This window comes from Pteropus vampyrus, unplaced genomic scaffold, assembly GCF_000151845.1.
Source record: "Pteropus vampyrus isolate Shadow unplaced genomic scaffold, Pvam_2.0 Scaffold66, whole genome shotgun sequence".
Classification (NCBI taxonomy): domain Eukaryota; kingdom Metazoa; phylum Chordata; class Mammalia; order Chiroptera; family Pteropodidae; genus Pteropus; species Pteropus vampyrus.
Genome location: NW_011888847.1, coordinates 3,042,421 through 3,069,961, shown reverse-complemented (window position 1 = coordinate 3,069,961; position 27,541 = coordinate 3,042,421). Strand labels below are relative to the sequence as shown.

The following is a 27,541-nucleotide window of genomic DNA, read 5'->3' as shown; positions in this document are numbered from 1 at the left end:
AGTATGCTCATTGGGTCACTGGCTTTTCTTTTCTTCAGCACTGCTGGGAAGTTGGCAGGCTTATTTCAAACTCTGGAGGCTGCCACAGCCTCTGTCCCTGTAGAGTACTGACTTTGTACATCTAGCTTTCTATAGGGGCACAGCTGAACATGGTCATGGAAGTTTACAGGATTTGGTAGTGGTGAGGTAATTGTGAGGCAATCAAAGGGAATCAGGGATGATTTGCAGGCTTCAGCAGGATAATCATATTATTAACACAATTAGTTCCATTAGTCCTCCCTAATCATCTAAGGGAAGCAGACAGCCTTTAAAGTCAGGGAAAGCATCTTTACGAAGAAAAGAAAGGCAGAAGCGATCAGCTCCTTTTTTCTCCAAAGTACTTACCATTATGAATACTGAACAAAACATTAAAAACAACCGCCACCTACTGTATGTGCAAGAGAAGACCAGGGAAGGAACTGGGGGAGTCTCTTTAGAGGGGGCATGATGAGGGCCAGAATGGACACCGTGACTTAGGTTTACTCATCCCTTTTTCTCCAGCAGGGTATTGATTAGATGGTCGGGGCAGACAGTAGGAAGCATTTGGGTTAAATGATGCACCCTGCTCCCCAGGTGAGGTCTTTAAGAAAACCTAGGATTAGCCATGGAACACCGGTCCACCTGGGATACTGAAATTGTCCACTTCCTCTTTCCCTTGTTCCCTGTTTTCCTCCTTTCTCCTCTTCCTCTTCTCTATGTCTTGTTATGAAAAATGTCAAAACTATACAGAAGTAGAAAGAGTAGAATAATGACCCCCATGTATCTACCACCCGGTTTCAATAGTTATCATGACCAGTGGCCGGTTTACCAGTTGGTACTTAGTTATTGCCACCCCAGACTATGTTTGTTGTTGTTGTCGTTGTCGTTGTTGTTGTTGTGTGTTGCTCATCTGTTTATGAGTAAAGGGGCTTCCAGAATTTCTGATAGAGATTTCTTTTCTCTTCTTTCTCTTCTTCCTTGGAAGATCAATGGGCCAACAGTTTAGACCGATATGGAGGTTTTCTGAGCCTAGGCAGCTGCATGAAGGGCAGGAGAAGTCAATAGGGGAGATCGGGTAGCGGGGCCTGGGGGAGCAGCAGAACCTGGGTCCTTTCGGTGGGCTAGATGGATTCCTGAGCGGCGTTACTTTTTTATTTTTATTTCTGTTTACAAAGCTACTTATCTTCAGCAAGCTTGCCCACCCAAGAGCTTGTTTATGTACAAGAATGAACATGGGAATAATAGCTTCCATAACAGCAGCTATGTTAGTATCATCTTCACTTGGCCTTGAGTCTAAACCTCTCACCCGTTTCTTATGTCTTGCCTTAGAATATACGAGGTTGCCCTTGTGGCTCTGCAGCCTAAAAGGGCACCTTGAGCAGGGAGCTCAAGTGCAAGCCTGTCGCTCCAGTGTTTTCCTGCTACAGATGCGGAGTTGGGGTGCCCCTCTGCAGACCCCTGCCACTGCCTTCTGACAGAATTTGGAATTGGGGTGTTTTCTAATCAGGGGAGGTACACTCAATCGATTAGGGCAACAGCAGCAGGCATATAGGCTTCCCAGAAACAGGAAATGCCCTTATGCTAACTTCGAGCATTATTTCAGTTTTGCTACCTTTCTTTGTTCTCACCACACAAACTCCGCCTTGCAACAGATGCATCAAGTTAGTTCAGCAGTTCACGAAGTCAGTGTTAAAGCAGACTTAATAAAAACTATTCTGCGTGTGTGATAGGTACTTTTGCCATCTCTTTTGAAGATATATAGAAAGCTAAAAAAATACCAGGCTTTTTTAAGCCCACATGTCTGTGCCAAGTATGTATATTTGGTGACAGTGGTTTAGAGTGAGGAAGGAGGGAAGTCAAAGTGGACCCCACCCAGGGTTGTAGAGGTCAGGCCCTCTGTGTCAAGGCTTTTTAGATATCTGGGCAGGTCTTTCATCTTCCCAACCATCCTCTATGTGTTGGAAGGCCCCTGGGATCAAATCTAAGCCCACCAGTCTCATGGCTCAAACTACAGATCCACATCCCTTATCTAAAATCTTTAGGGCCAGGTTTTAGAAATTCAGAACTTTTTTGATTCTAGAAGATTAATATAGCATATAGTCCATATATTACATAACACCCCCAACAGATTCTGGGGTAGCCCTTCATAATGAAACAAATGAATATTCTATAACACCACTGTATAAATAATCACACTAAGAGACATAAATATAGACGATAAACAGCCTTATGTGTCAGATTGGGTCAGGGTTTGTTGCCAAATGATTTTGACTCAAACTTTTAAAAAAAGGCCAATTTTTAGAGTTTTTGGATGTCAAGATTATGGTTCAGGGATTTTGGATATAGACCATCTACCTGCTAGTGACTGGAAAATTCAGATCTTAAGCTCGGACCTTTCCCCTGAACTTCAAGTTTATATATCCAGTTGTCCTTGGCTGTCTCAGAGTTGTGTCCAACCGAGTCTGTCCAAACCCTGCTCCTGGTGCCCCACTCCCCCGCTGCTCTACTCACAGTCTCTTGCTCAGCCAAGGGCAGCTCCATGTTTTTCTCAGGCCAAAAATCTCCATACTAGCCTTGTGCCCTTTATCTCACACACGGCCTGTAATCCATCGCCTTCACTACTCCCAATCCTTCCTAGTCACTATCATCTCTCACATGGGTTATTATTATAGCCTCAGACTCTCACCTGGATTATTATAATAGCCTCCTAAGTGGCCTTCCTGCTTCCTCATGTGAGCCTTCACCGTATAAGTCACAGCATGTCACTGCTCTGTTCAAACTCTCTTCTGGCTCCCCATCTCGAAATGCTCAGAGCCAGAGCCCGAGCCCAAGTACTGACTGCTCTCTGCCTCTCTGACCTCATCTCCCACTGCTCTTCCCTTCACTCTGCTCCAGTCACACCCATCCTTCTACTCCTGGCAAAGGCCAAGTCCTTCCTACCTCTTCCCTCTGCCTGATGTGCTCCTATTATCCTCCCAGAAAACTCATCACTGGTTCCTGATGAGTATCAGGAGGGCATTTCTTGATAAATTAATAGAAAAATTAAAAAACAGTCACCAAAGCCAAACTGTGAAACCTGTCTTTTTGCAACTAAGGCTTGGAGTACTCTAAATGAAAACCAACAAAATCTCAACACATTAGAAAGGATCTATGAACTAAGACTAGCTTCTGGTTATATCTATTCTGGACAATAAACAAAGCATGGACTCTTATAAGGATATATTTGAAAATTTTAAACTTTATTTTCCTTTGATGTCTTTGAAAGGCTGAAGATTTTCTTTGTGCTTGAGTAGTGGTTTATTTCTTCTATTTATTTCAAGCCCCGCCATCCTTAATTAAGTAGTGATTGTAGATGGCCCTAAACTGCCCTCACAAAGTAGAGGTGAGTTCATAGAATCCCTTTGATATGGTTTATAACACAACATACATGTGATATAGCTCTATTCTGTACTCGTCCAAAATATCATATGGAAATCTCCTATCTATCATACACATTAAGGAACTATTCTGACATTCAGAGCTTGAATAATTTTTGGTCCCCTTTGCTGTGTGCGTCCCTCCTAGTTTAGATGTTGGTGTGAGCTTCAGCACATGGATGTCTAAGTTGAGTGTCCAGCCTTATTATTTTAAAAGGCCTAGGACTTCAGCTATGGATCATTTACTCGGGTACCTGAATAGATTGCTTACTGCTCTCTGTGCTTCAATTTCCTTACCTGTAAACAAGAGGATTGAGCTATATAATGTTCTTCAAGTGACAACAAATTTATTGTTTGATTTTTTTAAAATCACAAGTTATAGTAGAAAATAGAAGAGAAGTACAAAGATTAGAAGACTAAATATGCATAAATTAAAAAAACACATTATTCTACTCCCCCATAGATAACCTTTTTTGCTTTGTGTATATACCTACTCATATACATTTTATTTCTATAAAATTGGATCATAAAATACATATTTCTTTATAATCTCATTTTCTTCTGCTTAATGCCATATTTTGAATATCCTTCCATGATTTTTTTTCACTGTGGCACAGGGTCTTATGATTTGAATATGTCACAATTTATTTAAATAGTTTGCTATTATTGGATAATTATTTTCTAATTTTACACTCTTTAAAAATGCTGTAATGATCATCCTGTGTTTAAATCGTTTTGCACATGTCTGGTTTGGGATAAATTCCCAGAAGGAGAAGTGCTAGGTCAAAGGATTTTTGCTATATACCACCAAACCACTCTCTACAAATTTTATGCCACTTATAGTTAATCATCAGGGCCCATTTAGAAGGCCTGTTTCTCCTTGCTATTACTAGTACTGGATGTTATCATTTAAGATAACATGTTTTTGAATTTTCCATTCAGGGTGGTCTTGGAACAAATGCGCTTGTTTCTTTGCCTACTTAAGAACCAATCCAAGTAATAGAAAAAGAAACAAAGAGCGGGTGATAAAATTCTGTAACAACCAGGTAAGCAGAAAGAAGACATTATAAAGCTATTTCATCGAATTTCTGAGGGTGAAAGTAGAGGGCAGGATAGCAACTCATGGAACAGAATAAAGGTGCTGAAGACCCCAGAACATGTGTAGAGTTACTGGAGCCTGGCCTAGAGCCAGCTGTTCTACAGAACCCTAAGGGGGCTCCAGGTTTGGAGATCGTAGTTACTTACCTCAGGGATCAGGAACGAGATAGGCGGCTGAAAATATATGACTGTCTGAAGGTCTGAATATGCAACTGTATGCCTACTACACTCACTGCCAAAGGGCTTGGAGCCAGACCCTAACTTCCAGTGTAAAAAATTGGAAGATTCTTTTAAAAAGAAATGGTCTAATGGTTTGGGGAGATTTAGCAAGGCTGGTGTGGGGATCCCCTGCTCTAATGGCCAGCTCCCACTTTCTAACCCTAAGGCAGATGGGCCAGCGTCCACAGAAATATGTTGCATTCATAAACCAGAAAAAGAAAAAGGTGCTATGTAAAAGGATGCATAGGAAATACGAAGATTCTTCTGGAATTCAACATATTATTGTCAGAAATAAAAGTTCAGTGAATGGATTGTAAGGTAAAGTCATGGGAATCTAGAATATGGACTCAAAAGATAAAAGAAATAGAAATATATATGACAAGTAGTAAGAGACATAGGAATAAATCCTGTCGGTCCAATATCTGAATAATAAGAGTTTCACAGAGAAGAGGCCAGTAGCAAAGAACAAATAGAAGAGTATTTTCCACAAGTTCAGTTTCATTCAGCACAGTGAATCAAAAAACCATATCCTGTGACCTTTCATTGTGAAATTTCAGAACACCGAGATTAAAAAGATCCTAAAACTTCCAGAGAGTCCAAAACAAAGTCTACTAAGCAACAGAAATCAAGCTGACATCAGAGTCCGCTGGCAATATTTATGTTAGATGAAAGTTCTGATAATGATTTCTCAGACCTAGATTTCTGTATCCAGCCAAAGTATCAATCATGTGTGAGGACAGACATGAAAGGTCTAAGAAATCTGGCTTTCTATGCACTCCTAATCGATATTTCAATCAGAATGTACTTTACTGGCAAAAACAAGAAAATAACCCAGAACAAGGAAGATGATGGATTCCAGTACCTGCAGCTGCACCCAGCAGAGCAGTGAACAGAAGTGACAGTGCTACAGCTGTGCAGCAGACCAGAGAGAGGTCAGTCCAGAGAATGGAGAGAACAGCGGAGATCTCCAGGAAGGCAAACCCTGAGAGAAAAGGGCCCTGAAAAAACTTGACGATCTGAGAAAGGCAATTGGTAGAGCGGAAAAAAAAAAAAAAAAAAAAAGAATCCGTTTGAATTTGATGTTAGTTATCTTCTCCATTGAGTGGTGCTTGGGTTGTCATATTGGGCCCATGGGAATAAGGTATATATAATACCATTTATAAAGTCATAAAGAGTAAACACTATTAATTAGTTTTCAGATTTTAAAACCAAGGTAAACAAAAAACATGGAACTCAGATACGGTTAGAGAACAACACTAATATGTTGTCACTATTGATAGTCTTAACAGTAAAGACACGGGGAGTGGGGAGAGACTCAGGCAGAGGACAGGGAGGGCTGGAAACATTAATGTCCTCTAGTTAGAATGTGGTGGGTCAAGGGATATTGTCTGTAGTTAATGGAACAAGAAATTGACATTTTGGATTACTTTTTTTCAGTTGTAGGGAAGAACAGGAGGAACTGAGAATTGCGATGTATAATTATTTTGTGGAGGAGGAAAGTGGAGGGAGGTGGTGAGTGAACTAAATCCTCATCTATCACATCAGCAATGCAAGAGAGAATGTCTAAAATAAGAAATCAGGAAATTGAGGTATAAACTTTTTATTTAGGGACATGGCAGTGACCACCAGAAAAACTCAAATAGAAATGATTAAAATTGGCTCCCTCTGGGGAATAACGGGGCAGGGGACTGTTGCTTCTCATAAGTTCACATGTGGTTTTTGATTTTTTAAAAACTGCACACATCATGGTAGTTTTGTTTGCATTCTAATAAGCAAATAACAAATACAGAGCCCAAAAGCAACTTTGGCTAATTTGATAGGCAAAGTAAAAGAAAAAAAATTTACCCTTTATTTCTTTGCCTAGTTAAACTAAGTGATTTTTAAGTTGGTTATGACTCAAATTTCATGCTTCTATGATTTTTATAAGACTTTTTCTCATAGGACATAATTTCAATAACATGATGAAAAGCAGTGGCAAATAGGACTTGATATACATACAAATCACATACAGCAGTATTTCTAGGAGGGCCTTTATTCTCCACAGTTGGGCAGCCTGCACTGTGTTTGTCTCTCATTGTTCGAGCCTCCCAGATCTTATACTAGGGTTTGGTGTTCCTTCAACTGTGAGCTTCAGGACAATGAAGGAGGTTTGCTTTCATTGTTCTTGTGTCCAAGAAGCAACTCTGTCATGTACACCATGTGAGCTCCTTGAACGGCTCACACCATGTTCTTTCCACATAATCTCCCTGAGCCCATGCCATTTGCTGAACATAAGCCTCAAGGTGACAGGATTGGGTCCAGAGTCGGCGAGCCCTGCTTTAGTCCAGGCTCCTCTTCTTCAAGCTCTGAGAATGTGGACAAGTCACTTAAATCCCTAAGCGTCAGTTTTCTCATCCCTGAAATGGTTAAGAATAAGGATATTGCGTCCCTCACCCAGAGAACACGTGTAAGGTGCTCAATAGATGGTGTTCATTAGAGTTGTGATTATTATTAAGAATAAAACTGTCTTCTTGTGGAGCTCAGAGTGATGAATAATACTTAGAATGTCTTAGACTTCGAAGGGAGTCAGGAACTGAATATCTTTATGAACGACCATTAACAGAAGGTTCTACTGGGTTGTAATATTATGGACAGAAAAGTTCCTGGCTTGAAGATAATTTTCCTGGTTGTACAATTCTGAGCTCCTGTCTGAACTTGCCTTCTGTTCCACATGAATCCATTTCGTTCCACTTGGAGTCTCTAGTGACTACCTGCTCTGTGCCCAGCCATTGATCAGGAACTGCAGAATCCCCAAAAGGAGCACATGGCTCTGCCCTAGGGGTGCTCACAGTCTGGGCGGGAAATAACGATAATGACAAGACAGTTTACATTTATAGGGGGCTAGCTACGTGCCAGGCACAGCTCCAAGTACTTAAATTAAACCATTTCATTTAATCCTCCCAATACCATGAGGCAGGTGCCATTGACATTCTCCATTTATAGATGAGGAAATAAAATCAAGGGCCATACAGCTTAATATTAAGCAGAGCTGAGATTTGAACTCAAATAGGTGGCCTTCAGATCCTTTACTCTCAATTGCTGCCATGTATTGGCTTTGTATAAAAATAGGAAATGTAGAATAAAACACATATTACAAATACACCCAGTGAGAGAGACCATTGCAAAGCAAAATGCAAAATGCATAGTGCAGCTTGGTAGTAGGTATTTTACCCTTCAGAACACTGGGGGTAAGTGGCTACATTTCCTATTTTTTCGTTTTGTTTTGTTTGTTTTTTGTACTCATCATCTTCTCTTAAGTAGGATACTCAGTCACGCACTGACATTTTCCTGAAAGAAGATTGGAAAACTATACTGTGACTGGGCGATGCTTTGCAAACCATTACACATTCTCAATATTAGGTTGGGCACTTTTGGATGTTTTCCCAGCACAGGAAAGCATTTGTGTACACATAGAGTTATTTGTTTTTAGCTACTTCTGTCATCAGAGAGAGCCAGCTCTCTGGGTCTATTTCTGAGTCTGTTGGAAAGAGGAAGCAGGTGCTAACTTGAGTTACTTTATTTGTGGCCTGTGGAGAGCTAGGATCTGTAACAGAGGCCTGCCGTCCAGCCAACAGGACTTTCACATGGAGATGATGGCTGTTGCTCGGTTAGTTCCTGTGCCCTGGATTCGGGGTTTGGGAAAGCACTGTGTCAGCCAGTTTTGAGGGACATTTATTTAAGATGTGTCTGGTAACTGAAGCAAGCTGCTCTCTGGGGGATTGGAGGTTAGAAATAGCTAGCAAAAAATGACATAGACTTAAATTTTGTAGCAAGCTAACTCGAGAACATGATTTTTAAAAAATCAGATGGTTCAAAAGAGCATAGAGCAAAGAATAAGCTCCCTTTTCTGATTTCTAGTCCCTCAATCCTGAGGCAACCCCTGTTTCCTGTTGACTAAGACTCCTAGAGATAATCTATGTGGAACAGTGTGTGATAGAGCATATGAGCGTGTGTATGTGCATGTATGTTTGTGTGTGCTCACTCATGTACGCACCCATTCTATTCACACGGTAGCCTAGCATAATAAACACATTGCACCTTGCTTTTTTCTCCCACTTAATATATCCTAGAGATCGTTCCATAGCAGTTATTACATTTACATCTTTTTTTCTTTTTATTTTAGGGTTTGTATACTGATCTACCGAATGTACCATGATTTATTTAAGAAGTCCCTATTCATGGATATTTTAGGTCCTTAAGGTCCTTAAAAGCCATTTTACAGCATTTGGTCTAATTGTCATATTTTACATATGAGGAAATTGAGACCCACACACAGAAAGATAAATTTAAATAATTCAGCAGGCTCTCAAATCTACATTTTGGATGTTTTTCTTGCTATTATTGTGTTTTGATCACAAAAGACAGAAGAAGGTGGCTGTGCCTATGAGTGTGTTTTGCACACATGGGTGGGTGTGTGAATGCGTGCCTACACAGGTAGGTGTACATTATGTTGTATGACAGATGCGCTCTCGAAAAACTGAATGAACCCTTTTATTTTTAAAAATGGAATATGAAAATTTAAATGCCCCGAGGGTGGGAAGATGATTTGTTATTTAAAGGAAAATTGTGGAGCAATCCTTAATGTGAAATGATGGCTTCTTTTTTCTCCTTTTTTAAAAACGACTTCATCGAGCCATAATTTACATGCAAAAAAGTACATCTCTTTTAAGTGCGTGGCTTGATGTTGTTGACAAAGATATATATTCATGTAACTCCCAGCCAATCAACAAAGAGAAAACTTCTACCTTCCCCAAAAGTTCTTCCATGATTCTTTTTTTTTTTTTTTTTTTACTTGAGTATATACTTTAGTGTTGTAAAATGTAATACTGACAAAATCATTTAGGTCCTCTGTGCCTCTCTGCATTCACTTTCTCCCTCTACCTCCAGTAGGTATGCTTTTGGTAAATATAGGTTAGTTTCGCCTATTCTGGAACATCATGGAAATGGAATTGTACAATATATACTCCCTTGTGTCTGGCTTCTTTCCCACAGCATCTGCTTTGTTGCATTATCAGTAGTCCCTTCTTTACTGGTAAGTAAAATACCGTCATATGGATGCAGCATGGTTCACATATTCATTGCCCTGTTAGTTGCATGTTTAGATTGTCTCCAGGTTTGGCTATTATGAATGAAGCTGCTAGGAACATTTGTGTACAGGTTGATGGCTTCCCAAGTAAATCATCTCCATAATTCAGTTGTGCAGATCCAGTTTAAAATAAGGCCATCTAACCATTGAGCCAACATGTATAAATAAGTTCCTCCCACGTGCTGGACAGAAAGGGTTCTACCCTGCAGGGATGTACACTAAAGCCCGCATAATATTTTTGCAGGTGTTTGAAAAAAAAAAATCCTCCTCTTCCCTTATTTTATGAAAGTCAGTGCTATTGGAAGCTCGTTAGAATGGAACCCTTAAAATATTTAATTACATGTGCACCCTCTGCTTTTCAAGCAGTTAATGCACTCTACCAATAGAGGAAGTAGCAAACTCCTTCTCAAATGGTGAGTAATTAGTTTAATTAGCTATTAACTTCAAAATCTGCACCCAATAGCTGCTTGAGAATTGTCCACTGTAGCGCCTCAATATTTTGTGCTTTCCAAAAGCAGAAGCTAGGAGAAAGTCTGCTGAGTGAAGGTCTTCTGCTCTGTCTAGCTTGCGTCTTCCATGCCAGACACCTCTGCGGACCATGGTGTGCCCGAGATACTCCAGTGAGAATGGCCAGCAATAGACGGGTGCAGGACTTGGGCAGCAGGTCCTCTGCTTTGGGAAAGAACCTCTGATTCTTCTCTCTTCTTCTCCTCCCATATACTTCCTCCTTCCTCACTCCCCACCCTTTTTCAAGTAATAAAGAACCTGTCTATTATTTAAGACTTAATTGGTGTAACATGGGCTGTGCAAGCCTCTCTTCCTCCTTCTCATCCTTTCTGAATTCACCTTTTTCTGACCTACTTCCTATTTTTTGCTTCTTTCCAGGCCCTAGTGTCTGACAACAGATGGAGAAGGAAGTAAAACTCAAAACTGGGCATGTGTGACCTTTGCGGGCTGTTCTGTTGCCTAGAGGGCTCTGGTGAAAGTTGAGCCTATGGTCAGGAGGAAGCTCGATGGTGAATTTCAGACCTCCTTTGCCTTGAACTCGATTGCCCCAAAACATAGGCACACAGATACCTGTGGGTCACAGTGATATGCAGCAGTAACACTAAGTGGGGTGCTGGCCAAGTGGTTAGGGTTCCCACAGGGCAGATGTGGTGTGTGGTGACAGGAATATTGGACTGAGATTCAGGAGTTAAGGGTATGAGTTTTGCCTCTGCCACCCACCTCCAGGCTGCCCAGCTCCAGGGGATTCATTCAGACAGACTACTGTGTTAATGGTGCCCTCTGGAGTTGGGCAGTGGTATGTTCTCACTAGTGCTACACTGGCCATATATATTCCTTAACCTCAGTGTTCCAATACATACAATGGCGATAATAATACTTGTCTTATAGGTTAATTATGAGGAATACATGAAGTAGTGTGTGTGAAGGGCTTTATGAATGGTTTGGCACCACTCGCAAAAATATTGCCTGTGAGTCTTGTCCTTTCAGAGATTTTTTTCATATAGGTCTGTGGATAGTTTGGGCCCTTTCTTCATTGCCTTGTTCTAACTCAAATGAGTGGACCTCCGTTTATGCCCAGACCTTCTCCAAGGGCTGGAGGGTAGGCGGGGCAAAGTCTGGGAGGCATTGCTCAGTCTTAAACCACCCTGGCTGGGAAGCCAGTCAATTGCACCTGAGGAGAATAATGAACCCACAGAGGCTTAAAGCAAGGAAAACTCTGAGACTGGGTTGTCAGAGGAGGCTTTAAGGGCTGGGCAGGGCTTGAGATGGGAGCTCCATCAAAGTCATCTCTGTGTGTTCTAGGGAGTTCTGGGTAGGAGTCTGGCTTAAAGCTCTCTCAGTCCCAGTTTTTCCATCTGAAAGGTAAGAGAATATTGCTTGCCTTACAGGAGATTAAATAAACTAATACAGGTAAAGCAGTGAACACAGTGTCTGAGGCATAGTAGGCATTCAGACAATGCGTGGTCACCCTCCCTTTCTTTTCTCATGGCCTCTGATGACCAGGGCCATAGCCTTTCTTTCCCTGGGTTTCCCCTGGGCTGTGTACAAAACTGTTACCTTAGTTCTTTATGTGGTATTCACAACAACACTGTAAGGTCATCAGATGTCCTTTGGGCCAGAAAATGCCTTTTGTGTTGGGGGAAAGCTTGGTAGAGTAGAAAGAACCTTTGACTAAGTGGCAGATTTGAAGACTTGCTTTTTAATAACAACAATAATTACGGAGTGTTTAATGCCAGGCACCATGCTAAGCACCTTCCCTAGATTATCTCATTTAACATTATGACAGCCCAAATGACGCAAGACCTGTTATAAATTTCATTTCACGGAGGAGCATTCTGAGGCTTAAAGAAGGTAGACGCTTATTTCAGGCCACAGAGCCAGCAAGTTCACTTTTCACCACCACATACTGAGTATCTCTTTTGTGCCAAGTAATTTGCATGTATATCTCATGGAGTTTTCACAACAACCCATTTCACAGATAAAGAGATTGAGGCCAGGCTCAGGGAGAGCAAATAATTGTCTGAGTGGGCAAGTGACAAAATTGGGATCCAGCCCTGGTCTGACTCCAAAGGCTATGTTTGTCTCCCCCACTGTTCTGCCTTGCTTCTGGCCTCAGCCGAAAGACACGGGAGCTTGAAAGAGAATCCTCAAAGAAACAGTGATGGTAGCTGGGAAGACTCGTCAAGTAAAGGCATGAGGTTCAAAGAGATTTGATAAAGATTGCCTCAGGGAGAATTGGGAGGGACCTGGAGCACCAGAAAAGGAGCTTAGAATTAAGCCTGGGAATGGTTGGGAGAAAGGAAGAGGCCTACTTTTATGTGGTGCCTGCTGCCTGGTGGTGATGCCCACTGACAGCTTGCAGAGGCTATGCAGGGCTGAGCACCTTCATTCCTTCATTATCTGGGCCTCGTAATTGTGAACAAAATCTGTAACAAATTAATTTGGCCATGAAGTCGCACCACATTCCACCACCTTTCAGACTGATAACCCCTCTTGTTGTCCAAGTTGAAGTTGCACCACCCTAGATGGATTCTCAAAGCTTCCTCACTTGGCTGGCCAGGCCTCTGCCAGCGTTCTGCGGCCATCTGCCCACGCTGCTAAGCTCTCTGTTGCTTTTGGCATGTTTAATAGCTTAATTTCTATTTTTCTGTTTGGAAATGCAGTTCATTGGTATTGAAGCGGCAGCGGGTGCTAGAATGGTTTCTGATTGCTATCTTGAATGTTAATATCCTAATACATTTTATAGTCAATGACCTGTTCCCCCTGCCACAAGTTCTCAATCCCATTTTGTAAAGATAGGCATGCCGCCCGCCTTCAGATCAGCCTCGCAGCCCATCTCATTCCTTTGCTGTCTCCTCCCTGCTTTTCACAGATAGCATTGTACTTCGCCAATGAAGTCCACGGTCGTGGGAAATCTCTGACTTAGAGGATATGAGAAAGCGTTTCATTTTGCCGGCAGGGTTTAATAGGGATGATCTAATCTCTAAAAGGCATACATTATTTAAATTCCATGCTTTTGGACAAGGGGGCCCCTGATGTTTTTGAAATGTGGCAGGGACAGGATTCTGGTTTGGCTCTGATCAGTAGAGCCGACTGTTGGTATTCCTGTTTTTAATTCAGTGCAGGGGCCAGGTTATGCCTGTGGCAGGGTGGGGGTTGGGGGGCAGAACTAGTGGTGAGGGTGCTGGAGAACATTTTCTTTACCCAGAAACCTAAAATCACAGACTCTTGGCATGGGGAGAGTCATCTCATGGCATCACCAGTTGGTTATTTGGTTCCCATCTGGATCTCACCTCAAGATCCTAGACGAAAGACTCCTGTGGGGCAGCCTGAGAGAGCTCCTTGTACCCCCTACTCCCTGCCTTGACCGAGCACCAAAATGTCACCAAGAGTCTTACCTAGCCGGCAGTGAAGACCTCTGTTGATAAAAGTGAAAATTTGAGGAAAACCTTTAGCACTCTCAATCGTGAAAGGCTGAGTCTGGGAATAAAAGGGCTCGTGAATGGCTCGGGGAACCTGGACTGTGGGTGGAGCGAGATGTTGGGGGAGAGACCTGGAGAATATCGGTTTGAGCTGAGTATTTTACCTCACGGGGAGCATGGGGTGCTCATGGTGCAGCTGCCTCTTTTTCTCTCTCACCTCGTTTGAATGTCACTTTGGTATAGATCACCTGCCCGTCTTCCTTCCAGGGGATGCAGTCTTGGAGGGGCGAATGATCCAGAATAAGCTGTGGATGTTCTGAATCTAGAGCCTTTCTCCACTTTTTCAAATGTTTATTAGGTGTCTCCTGATGAGCAGACAGTGAGCTAAGAACTAAGGATGCACATGTGATTCCCATACCCTGTCTAGCAGGGGAGATAGACTTGTGGACCATGGAGGGCAGTTTAATGGGAGCCATGGTTAAGATATGTATGTGTGCTCTGGAAGCACACGTGAGGCGGTAGTTAATTCTGACTGGGAATATCTGGAAAGGCTTCAGAGAGGAGGTGGTAATTGACCTCTGTCTTGAAGGAGGAGGTTTTCACCAGAATGACCCTTTGTAAGTAGTGCTTGCTAAGTGTGTGTCAGCTCTTTTCTGAGGACAATGAAAAAGAAAAGGAGGGTAGTGTTTCTTACCCTCGAGAAATTCACAGCTTGTTGGGGAGACAAGCCTAGCATGTATAAGCCCATTAGACAGATGGAATCATGTGGGTGGGAGTAGGCTACTGGGGGTTCTTGGTGATCCAGGGTTTCCGCAGGTACCACCCTGTCTCCTGGAGGACACAGTTTCTGTAAGGGTAGGTCAGATCTTGCAAAGATGTCTCAACTGTAAGAGTCCCAGCCCCTCTGACTTTTCTCCCATCATATGATTTCATTACCTGGTTCTGTACAGAAGTAGTTAGCTGGATTTGGAGGTGCGGGGAGGAAGCGAGGGTGGGTGGAGAAGGTCAATGGTAAGACCAGCAATATTGCCTCTCCCTTTACAACCCTGGTAGAATCTGGGGTTTGCAAAACGCATGTGCCAACACACAACCTGAGTGTGGGGGTCCTTCAGTCTCATACGAGCACCATGCACATTCCCAGCCTCTGCTTATATTGTTTCTTCTACCTTGAATGCCTTCCCTTCCTAGCCTTCATGAAGTCTTCTACACTGATGTCAGGCTCACCGGACTCTCTATCAGTTATTCTCTATCTCTCATTATTAAGCTGGGGTCAACATTGTTCTCTGTTTTGTTTTGTTTTTTTCTGTTTTTTTTTTTTTTAACTCCCCAATGAGACTATAAACACCTTGAAAGCAGGAATAGTGTCTTGTGCTTCTCTTATTTCCTCTGTGAGCAGTTCGCGTACTATAAAGAACACGTTTTTTTTTTTTTTTTTTAAAGACAGTCCTTGCAGAATCTCAGCATTGCTACTTACCTGGAACTTTGAGCATAGTTTCCTTATCTGTAAAATGGGATAACACAGATTTCTCAACCTCGACACCATTGGAATTTGGGGCTGGATCTCTGTTGTGGGGACACTCCCGTGTGCTGTAGGATGTTTAGCAGCATCCCTAGCCTCCACATATTAGATACTAGTAGTACCACTCCCTCTTCAGTTATGACAATCAAAAAGGTCTACTTTTTGGGGATACTTTTGTGTCCCCAAAATGTTCCCTTTGTCAGTGTCTCCTGTGCCATTGTTTCCTTTGTGCAGCAAAATCACTTCTGGTTGAAGAATTACTGGGATGAACAACCTACTGAGTATGCATCAGACCTCCTAGAACTGTTCCCAGAATATCACACACAGTCCATAAATGCAGATTCTTCTTCTTTCCCAGTTCACCGAGCACTTGACACTTTGGAGGTCGATTAATTGAATGGAGCTGTGACTCTTAAGTTTCAGCAATTTGGGGTAGAAATGTCATGGAACTCTCAGGGTGGCCCCACAATGCACTAACAGAGTCACTGTCATTTTCTTAATTGCAGATTGATCTGGAGCCAGAAGGCAGAGTGTATGTGATCATCGATCTTTCCGGGTCATCGGGTGAAGGTAGGAGAGTGTGACCCCTTATCTTTGTTCTCTTCCATTGACCATTTGTCTTCCAGTTTCTCCCTTCCCTTTTTGGCTGAGACATTTTACAGTGACATTTAATTAATTGGCTCATTTTTTTTTTTTTAAAAAGGATATTTTGAAGATGCTTATTTATGCCTGTATACCAAAAAGGACCAGCCATCTGTTAACTTTGGTGGAGCAGAGGGAGGATTTTTGACTTATCAAGTGAAGCCAATAAAACAGGCGTTCCTGCACGCTGGTGTGCCAGGCAGACTTCAGCAGAGTGACAGGCTCTCCCTGGAGGCTCCCGTGGGGTTTGCGTGTGTGTGGTGGGAAGGAAGTAAACCAGTTGGTCTAACAGTAATCAGAAATGAAACAAATAAGGTGTCGTATTTCAGAATCTTATTTATTTGGAGCTTTTATAGAAGTGTTACTTTTTAAAAATTATTTTTATTTTCTAACCAGTCCTTATGCAGAGGAAAGCCCTGATCTTAAAGAGAAATAATGGGGTGAGGGAATGTGTGTTCTCACTGGCTGATTACACAGGGTATAGATGTTCTCGTAGAGTTGGCTTTTTTTTCTTTCTTCTTCTTATACCCTCTCCTCTCGATCCTGTCTTTGCCCATGTACTACCTTTAGGGGCTCGCAGGGTGGTGAGGACTGAGCAGCCAGGGGAAAAGGGAAGACTAGACAATTAACGGGAACAGGGAGATGGTGGCAGACTTGGGCTCTAGGAAGGTTGGGAATTAGGACTGAAATTTAATTATTGGGACTATTTTTCCTCTTTTCCTATCTTGTGGGCAGGGGGACAGAACGGTTGGTTTTAATGTTATGCCAGCAAGATCAGAAAACCAAGGCTGGTTCCTTTTGGTGATGAGGAAAAATGGGGTTTAGAGGCTGTGGCTCAACGGGAGAGACAACTCCCTCGGGGCCTGGCTAGTAGACTTGGGCCTTTAACAGCATCTTCCCAGAATTCTGGAGATTACAGGCATGAAGTCACAACCCCAGATGGTCTCCCCTACTTTAGGGAAGAAGCTCTAGTTTAAGGTTCAGTAATAGGAGGGGAGATTATGTAAGCAAATTCAAAGGAACTGCTCAAATGATGCATTTGACTGTGATGCCTGATGATTTTTATTTGGCTGATTTATCATCCAGTTTCAATGGCTATTCAATAATCGTGTGAATAGGGAGCTCGTAATAGAATTTGGTTCTCTTCTAATAGATTGAAATTATTTGTCATGGGTTTAAAACTTTAAATATCCTTTCAAAAATTGGTCTCTTACATTTTCCATTCTTTGTTGCAATTACATTTTGGTATCTCCAACTTTGTTTCTCTGCTCTCAGCTCTAAACAGCCCAGAATAGAATCTGTTATAGAAGATTTGGGTATTTAGCAATATTTAGTATGAAGTATTTAAGATATACAAAAGAACCCATAGGACAGTAAAGTGGGCACCAGTGTGCCCACCACTCAGATTAAGAAATAAAGCATCCAGTAAGGTGAAGACTTGCATTACTTTTAACATAGTGTGTGAGTCCAGTTTCACCAGACTTAAAAGTACATATTTTCTATCTGCAGTGGGGACCCACATATGTGGAGAGCCAACTTAAGTTATTTGAGGATTTCTGACTATATAAGTGGTTGGTTCCCCTAACCTCACATTGTTCCAGGGTCAACTGTATAGGCATGCCACTTTTTATCGGGTTTTGCTTTATTGTGCTTCACAGATGTTGCCTTTTTTTTTTTTTTTTTTTATAAATTGAAGGCAAGACCCTCTACCAGTAAAGATTGCAACTAACTTTATTATGATGCTTGCTTTATTGTGGCGGTCTAAAACTCAACCCGCAATATCTCTGAGGTAGGCCTATATTACAGTGGCCTCCTAACTGTAGACACTAGCAAAACATTTGATGAGCAATCCCTCTTTTTTCCTTACATAATCTATATGCAATGGGATAATTGAATAAATATGTGTTTCCTGTGCCACGATGCTGGGCAACCAATGGGAGGCTGGGATTATTTTTTTCTTTGAAAAGATTAATGACTTGCAAAATTATAGAAGACGTCTTTTTTTACATTAGAGGGAAAAGATATGGACAAATGAATGAATAAATAAATCAGAAGTAATTGTTTTTTTTCTTCTTGCTTCTATGGCTTATTGTGTGTGAATGGCTAAAGCAATTTTCATTGGGCTGAATTTTTACTCTACTTTTTTTTTTATCTCTTTCATCTAAAGAAAATAGAGTTTACTTCAGAAATGCCGACACATGCCAGAATCTGTAAAGTGCTAGCATGTGTTGCTCTGAAGAAAAGGAGAAATTTTTCTGCTCTTTTTTTCTTGCTGTTGCTGGATTTGGGATTCCTTTTCTGGATGGTGGGAAGGACTTCCGGCAATCCCTTCCTAGAAGCTGATCTTGCTGTACTTTATTTGTGTTCTCCTGCTGCTGGGACCTTGAGAACTCCTGGTCCAGAGATAGTTTTGTTTTGGGAAGGGGTGGGAGGGCAAGGAGAGGAGTGGAGGATGAGTAGTTAACACACTTATTACCTAGACTCTGTGAGAAGGATCCAGTGTGAAAACGGTTGTCACAGCTAGTCTATAGACATTCACAGATTCTTGTCTAAGTCTCTGTCTCGAGTGGAAGTACATCACTCTATATTCCATGAGAGGATGAAAAGAGAGTCGAAATGAGGCATAGCTGGTGTTTTCAGCACTGTATTATTCTGCATCAAGCATCCCTTCAAATGCTCAGGTCTCATCAATGGAAAAAAATATATTCATAGAAATTGCACAAAATTTACAACATGTGCAAATACCAAAGAGCTCAGAGAAAGGTGTGGGGTTGAGACTGTGTGAATATACCTCCATCTTCTAGGATATGCCAAAGGATTCTTTTATTTTGCTAACACACTGTAGAAAGCCTGGATGTTGACGTCTGTAAGAGCGGGAGCTAATATGATTTCTAACTGTCTAATAAAATTCCACTGCTTGCATGTCCTGTGCAGTTCACCATAATGGGATTTGACCAGTGTGTATTTAGCTAAACCAGGCAACCTAACCCCAGATGTAAGAAGGTCAGGCTGGATGACAGTTACGGTCATCTCCGGTCATGTGATTTTGCCCTTTGGTATAATTTGAATAGACATCTCTCCGAGCTCAAGGCCGAGGGCTGGCTAGTATCTGAGCAAGTAGAAGGGGTTAAAAGGAGACTCTTTTTAATAGGTACTGTGTGAGGCACTTTCCCTACATCATCCCAAGTAGTAAACCTTCTTGGAATGTTCATTTGTGATCCTCCAGTCTCAGAAGCCTCTTAGTGTTTTGCTTTTATCATAAGAACCGCATGGCTTCTTGGTAAACATGGCACCACAGACTCACCAGAGACTTAAATCAGAGCATAATTATCCCAGGTAACAGAAGCATAAATAGCAATGGAATTCTCAAATGTGCAAACTCTTGTTTCCTGCTGTGCATTTTAGTTAGTATTTCTTTCTTGTTGTGACATAATTTGTATATTATTTCTATTCATTATAATAATATGACAATGCTTTATGATTTGTGGGCTCCCAGAGGAGGGGCAATTAATCTGACCTGGAGCTTTCCAGACTCTTCTTCCCTTGCCTTCCATCCAGGCATAGCGTTCACCTGGAAGAGTTTTGCAGAGTCTAAACCAACAGTAGAAAGAAGTAGGCCTCGCTGGTATGTTTGGATTACCAAACTGTTTTTCCAATAAAATGCAGAATACATAAAATAATTTGAATGATTTTTGCAATACATACATTGCAAATAATGCAGTTAAATCAGGTTCTGGAGTGATGGTATATTGTGGAAACAGATGAGGAGCAGGGGACAAGATCCACCCCTCTCTCCTTCTTTCTTCAACCACATGCAGCAGAACGCATCCAGTCTCCTCCCTAAAATAGATAGCAGAGTGGAAAGAGTATAGGCATCCACCAATCCTGGATTTAAATCCTGGCTCTAATGTGTAGTAGTTTAGAGCTTCAGATTTCTCATCCATAAGTGGGGTAATAGTATCTAGGATAGGTACTATGATAGAATTGCTGTAAGAATGGTGCCTTAGTACAGTGCCCTCACATATAGGAGATGCTCAGTAAATATCCTAAGGCCCTGGAGACCTGAGGGCAGGGAGGTGGGGATAGCTCTAACCCAGTGCCTGTGAAGGAGCAGCAGGCAGGTTTGGAAAAACTGAGAAGTCATCCAGAGAAATAGTTTGAGGGTAGGTTTCTGACTCTGGGATGTACATGTTCAGAATGTCCAAGGACAGAGCAGGGTGACAAAGAGGTAATTTATAGACTAATATATCTGGCAGGGGCTATGAGATTGTTTTGCCATAGTTTTGCTTCATTGACACTCTCTCTCTCGCTCTCTCTCTCTTTCTCTCTTCCTCTCTCCCTCTCCTCCCTTCCTCCCTGCCCCCCCTCCCCACCTCTTCCTTCTCTACCCTTCTCCCAATGAAGTATTTACCAGAAGGATGTTCTCTAGCTTGTTTGTGTCCTGTGGCCCTTAATGTTAGAAATATCTCCTTGTCAGAGTGTGGGCTTTGGCCTCTCTGCTCAGTACAGACTGAGAACATGTGGTCCCCATACTCTCACTGGCCCTGGATAAAAGCCCTTTATCCATTTGAAGACCATTATTAAATCCTTCTTCTTCAGGCTGAATCAATCAAATCCCTTAACTTTTCTGAAGGGATAGTTTAGAAATTTTAACTCATCTTTGCAGGTCTCTTTTGGACTTTTTTCAAGTCGCACAGACAGACAGACATCAAACCAGCTTTGCTCCATTCTGAAATGATAATGTGTATAGTAGAAGTACCTGACCTCCACGTAGGAGATGGTGACATTTAGAGGTCAAGTGATGTGCCCAAGGCCACAAGGTTGATTACATGACCAGATGTTGGGTCCAGACCCCAGGATACAATCCAGTGCACCATTCTAAATCATGACCCAATGATGAGTTTGCCAATGTGGCAAAGACCTCCTCACTTCTCTTTTTTTAGTTCTTTTCTTCAGTAAGTTTACAGAACTATAAAGCTAATTATTAGCTTTGAACCCAAAGGTGACCCAGAGTCTGTTTCGTAAATAAACAGATCTTTTCCCACCCTCTTAGAAATGAAAATGCTATTGGTCCCAGTTCAGGAATGGTCAGCTGCTTCTCAGGCTCTCTGTAAGGTGGACCCATAGCTAAGTCTTGGTCTGCAACTGACCTGACTCAAATCCCAACAGGTTAGTTATCTTTCTTACTTGTGTCCATAGCGAGTTTTAGAGCACTGCCTTCAGGGTTGAAATAGAGGGATAACTTTTCTTGAAACTCTGCCTAGAGTCCCACTGAAGCTTCAGTTGATAAGAATTTTACCGTTTTCCTTCAAAAATTTACATTATTTTATCATTGGATAAAATGTAACCAGAAGATAGTTAAAAAGAACCATTTGTTCATATGAACAATAGTCATCAGCAACTTTAATAAATGTGGCCAGCTTGGTGCTTGTCCTGGGTTTGAGGAATGGTAGGTGGAAAATGAGAGATGGCATTTATAAGAATACATGGCCTTGAAGCTTGCACTTGAATTAGGAATCCCAGACTTACTTGTGGGAGAAAAGTATTAGAGAACAGTGCAAGGGAATATCATATTGAGTGCTCAGTTGGGTATTATTAGGAATTCTCCAAATGGGAATAAATTGGGGCTGGAATAACTCAGGAAAACTTCAAGGAAGAGGCAGGGCTTGGGCTGAAAAGGAAAAGATAGGTAGCCTGGATTGACGGGGAAGAAGCAGGGAGGCCATTCTGAGCAGAGGGAATCATGTCATTGCTGTCAAAGGTAGCTTTGACGCTCTTATTTTTAGCTAAGGCCGGATAGACATGAGAAATTAAGTAGATGCAATTTGTGATCCTCAGGAGCTTTCAAACAAAGACAGTCTTCAGTGTTGCAGAAATTAAGGCAGAAATTAAGGCAGAAATTTCCATGCTTAAATGAGTAAGCTGTGTTTGAAAGTTGAAGGATATGTCTTCATGGTCAAGGCCTCTCACCCACCTTGGCCCCAAAGAAGGAGGAACGTTCTAGGTCAAGTTTGGTCATGTCTGGGACATTGAGTAGAGCACATTTTAAAAGCATGGGACTTAGGCAATTAGGTCAAGTGCAGGTACAGGCATCCCTCTGTGGCCTTTTCTGCAGTGTCTCTCTTTTCTACCTTATCATTCTCATGGAGTCCCATGGGAAGCACTCTGCCACCCTCATCATTCTCTTTCTCTTCAGCCTATCTAGTTAGTATCAATCCCCAACACTCCCACTGTCTCTTTTCAAGTTCTTTTCAGTCTCTAATGAGAAACATTGCTGGGGAGGTTAAAGAAAGCCCTCACCTTCCTAAACAGGGGACTTCAAAGTCAGGTACCAGCTCCAATAGACTGATAGGTCTCCCTCCTGTGAGATCACCCTGCTGTGACATGCCTTAGGCAATGAGATCCTGGTCTGGCTCACCATACAGTCTCCTCAGACATGCATGGATGTGTTAGATTCTCTAGTAGCATGTGAAGTACAGAGACAGCTTCAGTGCTTGATAAGAGTGAAAATAACAAAATCCAGATGTTCAAAAAACACTGATCTTATAACGTGTACTCCACCTTCCTCCCAGCATAACTACTTGCCACTGATACTCAGACTCAGGGAGTGTGCCCCTTAGTTGACAGATATTTGGCTCTATCTTCTCTCCTGAAAGAATAAATGCTTGTTCTTAGAAGTGGCCATGTGCACCAGATGAGACAAGAGGAATCGGCTTGAAAGCAGTGAGCACCTAACACCCATCAAGGGGTTTATAATGTCACAAAGAGACAATAGTAAAGTACTTGATGAGAAATAAGCCAAGAACCCCTCATTTCCTTCCAAATAGGCGCTAGATGCACAGCACTTCCTCTGAAATGAATCATCCATGGTTAACAACACCAAATGGCAACTATTAGCAGATGAAAAACGAAAATTGAATCCCGAGTGTTTGGAAGCAGAGCTCTTTAGGATCACTCCTAAAGCTTCCTTCTGCTCTGCCATTAGGGGTACATAGATGTGTATTTTCTATTGTCTTGTGTGCCTGCTTTACTAATGAAGTAATTTAAGAAGGAATAGTCATATTGAAGAAATAAGCTTATGGAAAAGGTGGGTTTATAATAGATCTTTAGTCAAGAAGTGAGCCCTGTGTTTACTGGCATGATCCCCAATTCTGTCTCTGCTTTCCTGCTATATATCATTTCTGTGTCTCATAAAGATTATTTTTGGGAAATTCATTTTTGCAGCTCAGATCATACTGAGTCAAAGTGACCCATAATTTAATCATTTACTGTTGTTGATATCTTGTGATTTGGCTTGAAACAAAAAGGGTATTTCCAATAATCTAACCTAATTTAGAATTGTCTTTTAGGACCAATTACTTTATTCTTTTATCCAGTGCTGACAATTTTATTGATATTCCTTATTACCTAGCTTTGTTGAAACATTCACATTTTCACAATCAAGTGCATTCACCATCTTATTTGAGCTGCTGACGCTGGGGCTTTTATCTTCTTCCTTGATTATAAATCTTTGGTGTGAACTTGGCTTGTGAAGGTGTGTGCATTTGCCCATGTACACACATGATAACAAATGTCTCTGAATCACCTGTTCCATCTCCCCTTCGGCCTCAGTTTCCTTCCCTGGAAGCATTGCTTATTTGCTTATCTAAGATATACTAGGCCCTGGGAGTGTAGAGCTCATGAATATGGTTCCTGCTGTTAGGTGTCTGTACTCTTACAGAAAGAGGTGAGCAGTAGACCAGTAAGTGCAATACAGTAATGTTGGTTTCAGCTGTTGGGTGGCTGTTGGTAGAACAGGGTGCTGTGGGACCATCGAGGAGACTCCCTTCTACTTGAGGGCTCTTCCTGGAGTAGGCAGTTCATAAATGACACCCACCAACACCTCTACATGCCCTCATCAGTTCTCCATGGCAACCCTGAAAGGCAGGTAATAACAGGTATCCTCTTACCTTGGGCGAGGAAACAGAGGTACTGTCCACTGAAGATGCATCCAGTCGGAAGATAAAGGTGGACTAGGACTTGATTTACCAAAATTTGAACTTTTCAGGTTTATACCCTGGTTTATACATTCATTTATTCAACATATAGTTATTGGGCTCCTATGCCAGGTTACTCTTTTCAGTGCTAGGGGCACAGAAATGAACAATATAAGCAAATCCCTGCCCTATGGGCTTTCTATTCCAGTGGATATGCCTGTGTGTGTGTAGGGTTTCTGTGCAAGGATACATAACACACTGAGGACAACAGTTGCCTCTGGGGAAGAGAAAGGGTAAATTTAGAAAAAAAGGAACCTTTCTTGTCAATGCCTGTAATCTTGTTTTTCTTTCCCATGTATGCATATGATCTACTAAAACAATGAGACATTTTGAAAAAAAATTAGGTGGAAATGTGACCATTCCCATACACAAAGTGACAGTGACTTGCCCATGGCCAGAGTCTATGACAGGCTCCAAAAGAGCCTGTCAGAAAGGAAGGATCCACTGAATCCATAGACTGACACATCTGAGAACAGGGAACCCTAGGTATGATGCCTTGTGTTGTTCCACAGACGCGTCTGATTTGTGACGAGATGTCTGGAAATTAGGGATTTCTTCAGATTGTGTTCGTATGGATGACTGAGTGCTGCAATATGGAGAGGCAGGTGGGCTAGGTAGCTGGACTCTACAGGGTAAGTGATGAATGAGTGATGTGCGCAGAGCATTTACTCTAGTGACTTGCCTCTGCATGCCTAAGCCTGCTGCTACCAAGAGGCTCACATCTCTTGCGACGGACAATCCCACAGTGGTATTTTTATTGGCACCAGGGAGCACTCTCCAGTGTTTTGGGTCAGCTTCCACTTGTCCTAGTCTAGATCATCTCCACAGACTGAGTAGCTTCACCAGCTGTAGTACCTTCTGCTCCGTTAAGTAGGGCAACCTGGATGCCAATGGGTTATTCCTACTCTCCAGGTGCACAAGTTTGCCTCTTTCCTGACATTGAAAATAATGGTGGTTTAATTCAGAGGCTTCTACTATTAGCCGGGTGTGAATTCCTTTCGCATTGTCAGGAAGAGTGAACTCAGGGGAAGTTCAGTTCACTTTCAAGTGTATCTACATGTTATTGGAACTAGGATTTCATAGACACCTGCATTGTAGTTCCTGCTCCACAATTAGCTAATTACTTGATACACCAATTGACTGAACAAACATACTAAGAGTCTGTTGCATGCCAGGCACCATGGTAAGAGCTGGAGAAACAAAGATGAGAAAGACCTAGGTTCTGCCCTCCAGGATCTCCCAAGCTAGGGCATGTCAGCAACAAGTCATCTACTCCACCTGGGCCTTGGCCGCCTCCTCTGTACACAGAGAGAGGATGGGACTAAGAGCCCCTTCTCTTTCTCTAGTTCTGAGTCAAAAGCAGGAGAAGTTTGCTCACAGCCAGATGCCTGGAAGGGGGAAGTAGGAGAGAAAAAAAAAAATTATGCCAAATCTCTGTATAGAGATCATTTTGTTTAAGCCTAAATAGATCTGCCAATTAGCTTTTATTATCTCTATTTTACATATAGGAAAAATGAAGCTTAAAGAGTTTGATGTGAATCACTGTGGATTCCTTTGAAAATGCAGATTCTGACTCAGTGGGCCTGGGGTGGGGCCTGAGATGCTGCATATCTCCTCAGTTCCTGGGAGATGCCCATGCTGCTGGTCCTCAGACAGCACTTTAAGTAGCGAGAGACAACAAGACCTGTGACATACCCTCTGAACAATGCTGAGCAGCCACCAGTTTCTACCTGATTGAAAATTAAAAGGGAAATCTACTGATTTCTCCCTTTCCCAACTTCCAACCATTTAGTCCATCTCAAAGTCAATGCCTTTGAATTCTTTTTTGTTCAGTATCTTTTCCTTTTTCATTCTTTCTTTTGAGAAAGGGGCTGAGAAGGTACTTGGTGGGCAATGCCGAGCCAGGCCTTGGTTTTCTGGCCCCAACTTTAATCATTTGCAGAAGGTCAAATGGATAGCATTAGTGTTTTTCAGCTAGGAGAACAAGAACCAATTTATACCAGGAAGACAAAAAGCAACCAGTCAGGATATTGGATTTTTTAGTTTTTGTGTTTGTTTTTCTATAAATACCTTCAAGTATTGAGTGGTGCTTGAACTTGATCCCACTGTGCTAATTTTCTCCTGCTTCCTGGGGCTTTAATTAAAATAACTCGCCCAGGGACCTTGCTGGAACCTACCTTTATGTGATCCTCCTCTGGGGTAAGCAAGTTGCACCTGCCTTTAATGGATGGGGAAATGCAGAGGGAGTTCTGGATTAGGTGCTGGGTACACAGGAGGGGCATAATTTTTACTTGTCGGATAAATTAATGTATGACTAAATGAAATAACAGGAAAAAGTGTCACTTTAAAAGGAAACTATTGAGATAAACAAGGTGTTTGGAATGACTTTGCTTTGGATAATCAGTTGTTTCATATTCCAGTATACAATCAATTTCACAGGTGGGCGTGGGCTCGCATGCTTAAGCTTTCTTTGCCTGGTACTCAGAGCCTCCACACACACCAAATCACCAGTTATAATACCCTGTCCCCTCCCTGTTTATTCAACTACTTCTGTACTCTTTCAAAATTGGATTTTAAGTTTTTCTCCTCCTAGAGGCCTTCCTGTGTTGGCCCACCCACCCCCACCTGCTGGGTCATGATACTGTATTTGCTCCCACACTCTTCTGTGTCTTTCTGTACAACCAGGTACTCATATATTTATATTGCATCTATAACTAGAGTACTGGCTGTGCCCTGCCCACCCCAGTAAGCCACAAGCCATTCAAGGGTAGAGGTTTCTGTAAAATGGGCTCAGAGCTGAGAGCTGGCCCAGTTCACATGAGGCTCCTAGCTAGCCTCATTATATGGTAATACTGAGCCTGGAGCATTGTCCTGCTATTCAGACGACACAAAACCAGACTGGGAACAAGGGCCATCTCTAAACTTGGATGAAGTCCATGGGAGCCTTGATTATTGCAGGGCCTCATTACTGTTGGGCTCAAGGCCCCAATTAGTTGCACTTAACTCAGCATTAAACAGCTTTATGGTAAGATGTAATGGGAGTAACTCCTTTTTTTAAATCAGAAACTTGGATTCTGTTCCTGGCCCTGCTACTAACCAGCCAACTGAAGATAAAAAAAATTCATTAGGTGTCTAGCCCGCAACTGGATCGCATTGCCAGTATATCAAGATGCTATGATTTAGTAAATGCTCAGGATTTCAGATTCTCATAATAAAGACTTTCTAAACACAGATGTGAGTCAATCAGAAGGTTTCCCAAATCTCTCTCTATATTCACCACCAGGGAGCCAGCCTCAATTATTCTTGACCATAGCACAGGATCCTTAGTAGTAGGTGAGATTGGTAAGACTTGGTGGTTATCTTAAGAAATTAAAGTGTGATCAAGTGGAATATGGGGAGAACTTATCCTGTGGCCCCTTAGGGCAGTTCTAGGATCACAGGAGTAGAAGTCATAGAGAGGCAGCTTTAAGCTTAATTTAGAATATGGGAAAAGCCTCTAATAGAACTCATCAGCAGTTTAATCCATTTCAGCAGTAAGT

At 42.0% G+C, this 27,541-nt stretch overlaps 1 protein-coding gene across 1 annotated transcript in view; it reads left to right on the top strand.

Moving 5' to 3' along the window:
* PRKCE (protein kinase C epsilon) overlaps positions 1-27,541 on the top strand; it is a 483,732-nt gene that overhangs the window by 155,114 nt on the left and 301,077 nt on the right. The window contains exon 2 of the mRNA XM_023531274.1: positions 15,831-15,894. Coding sequence (XP_023387042.1) covers positions 15,831-15,894 — 64 coding nt within the window. The remainder of the gene's footprint in view (positions 1-15,830; positions 15,895-27,541) is intronic.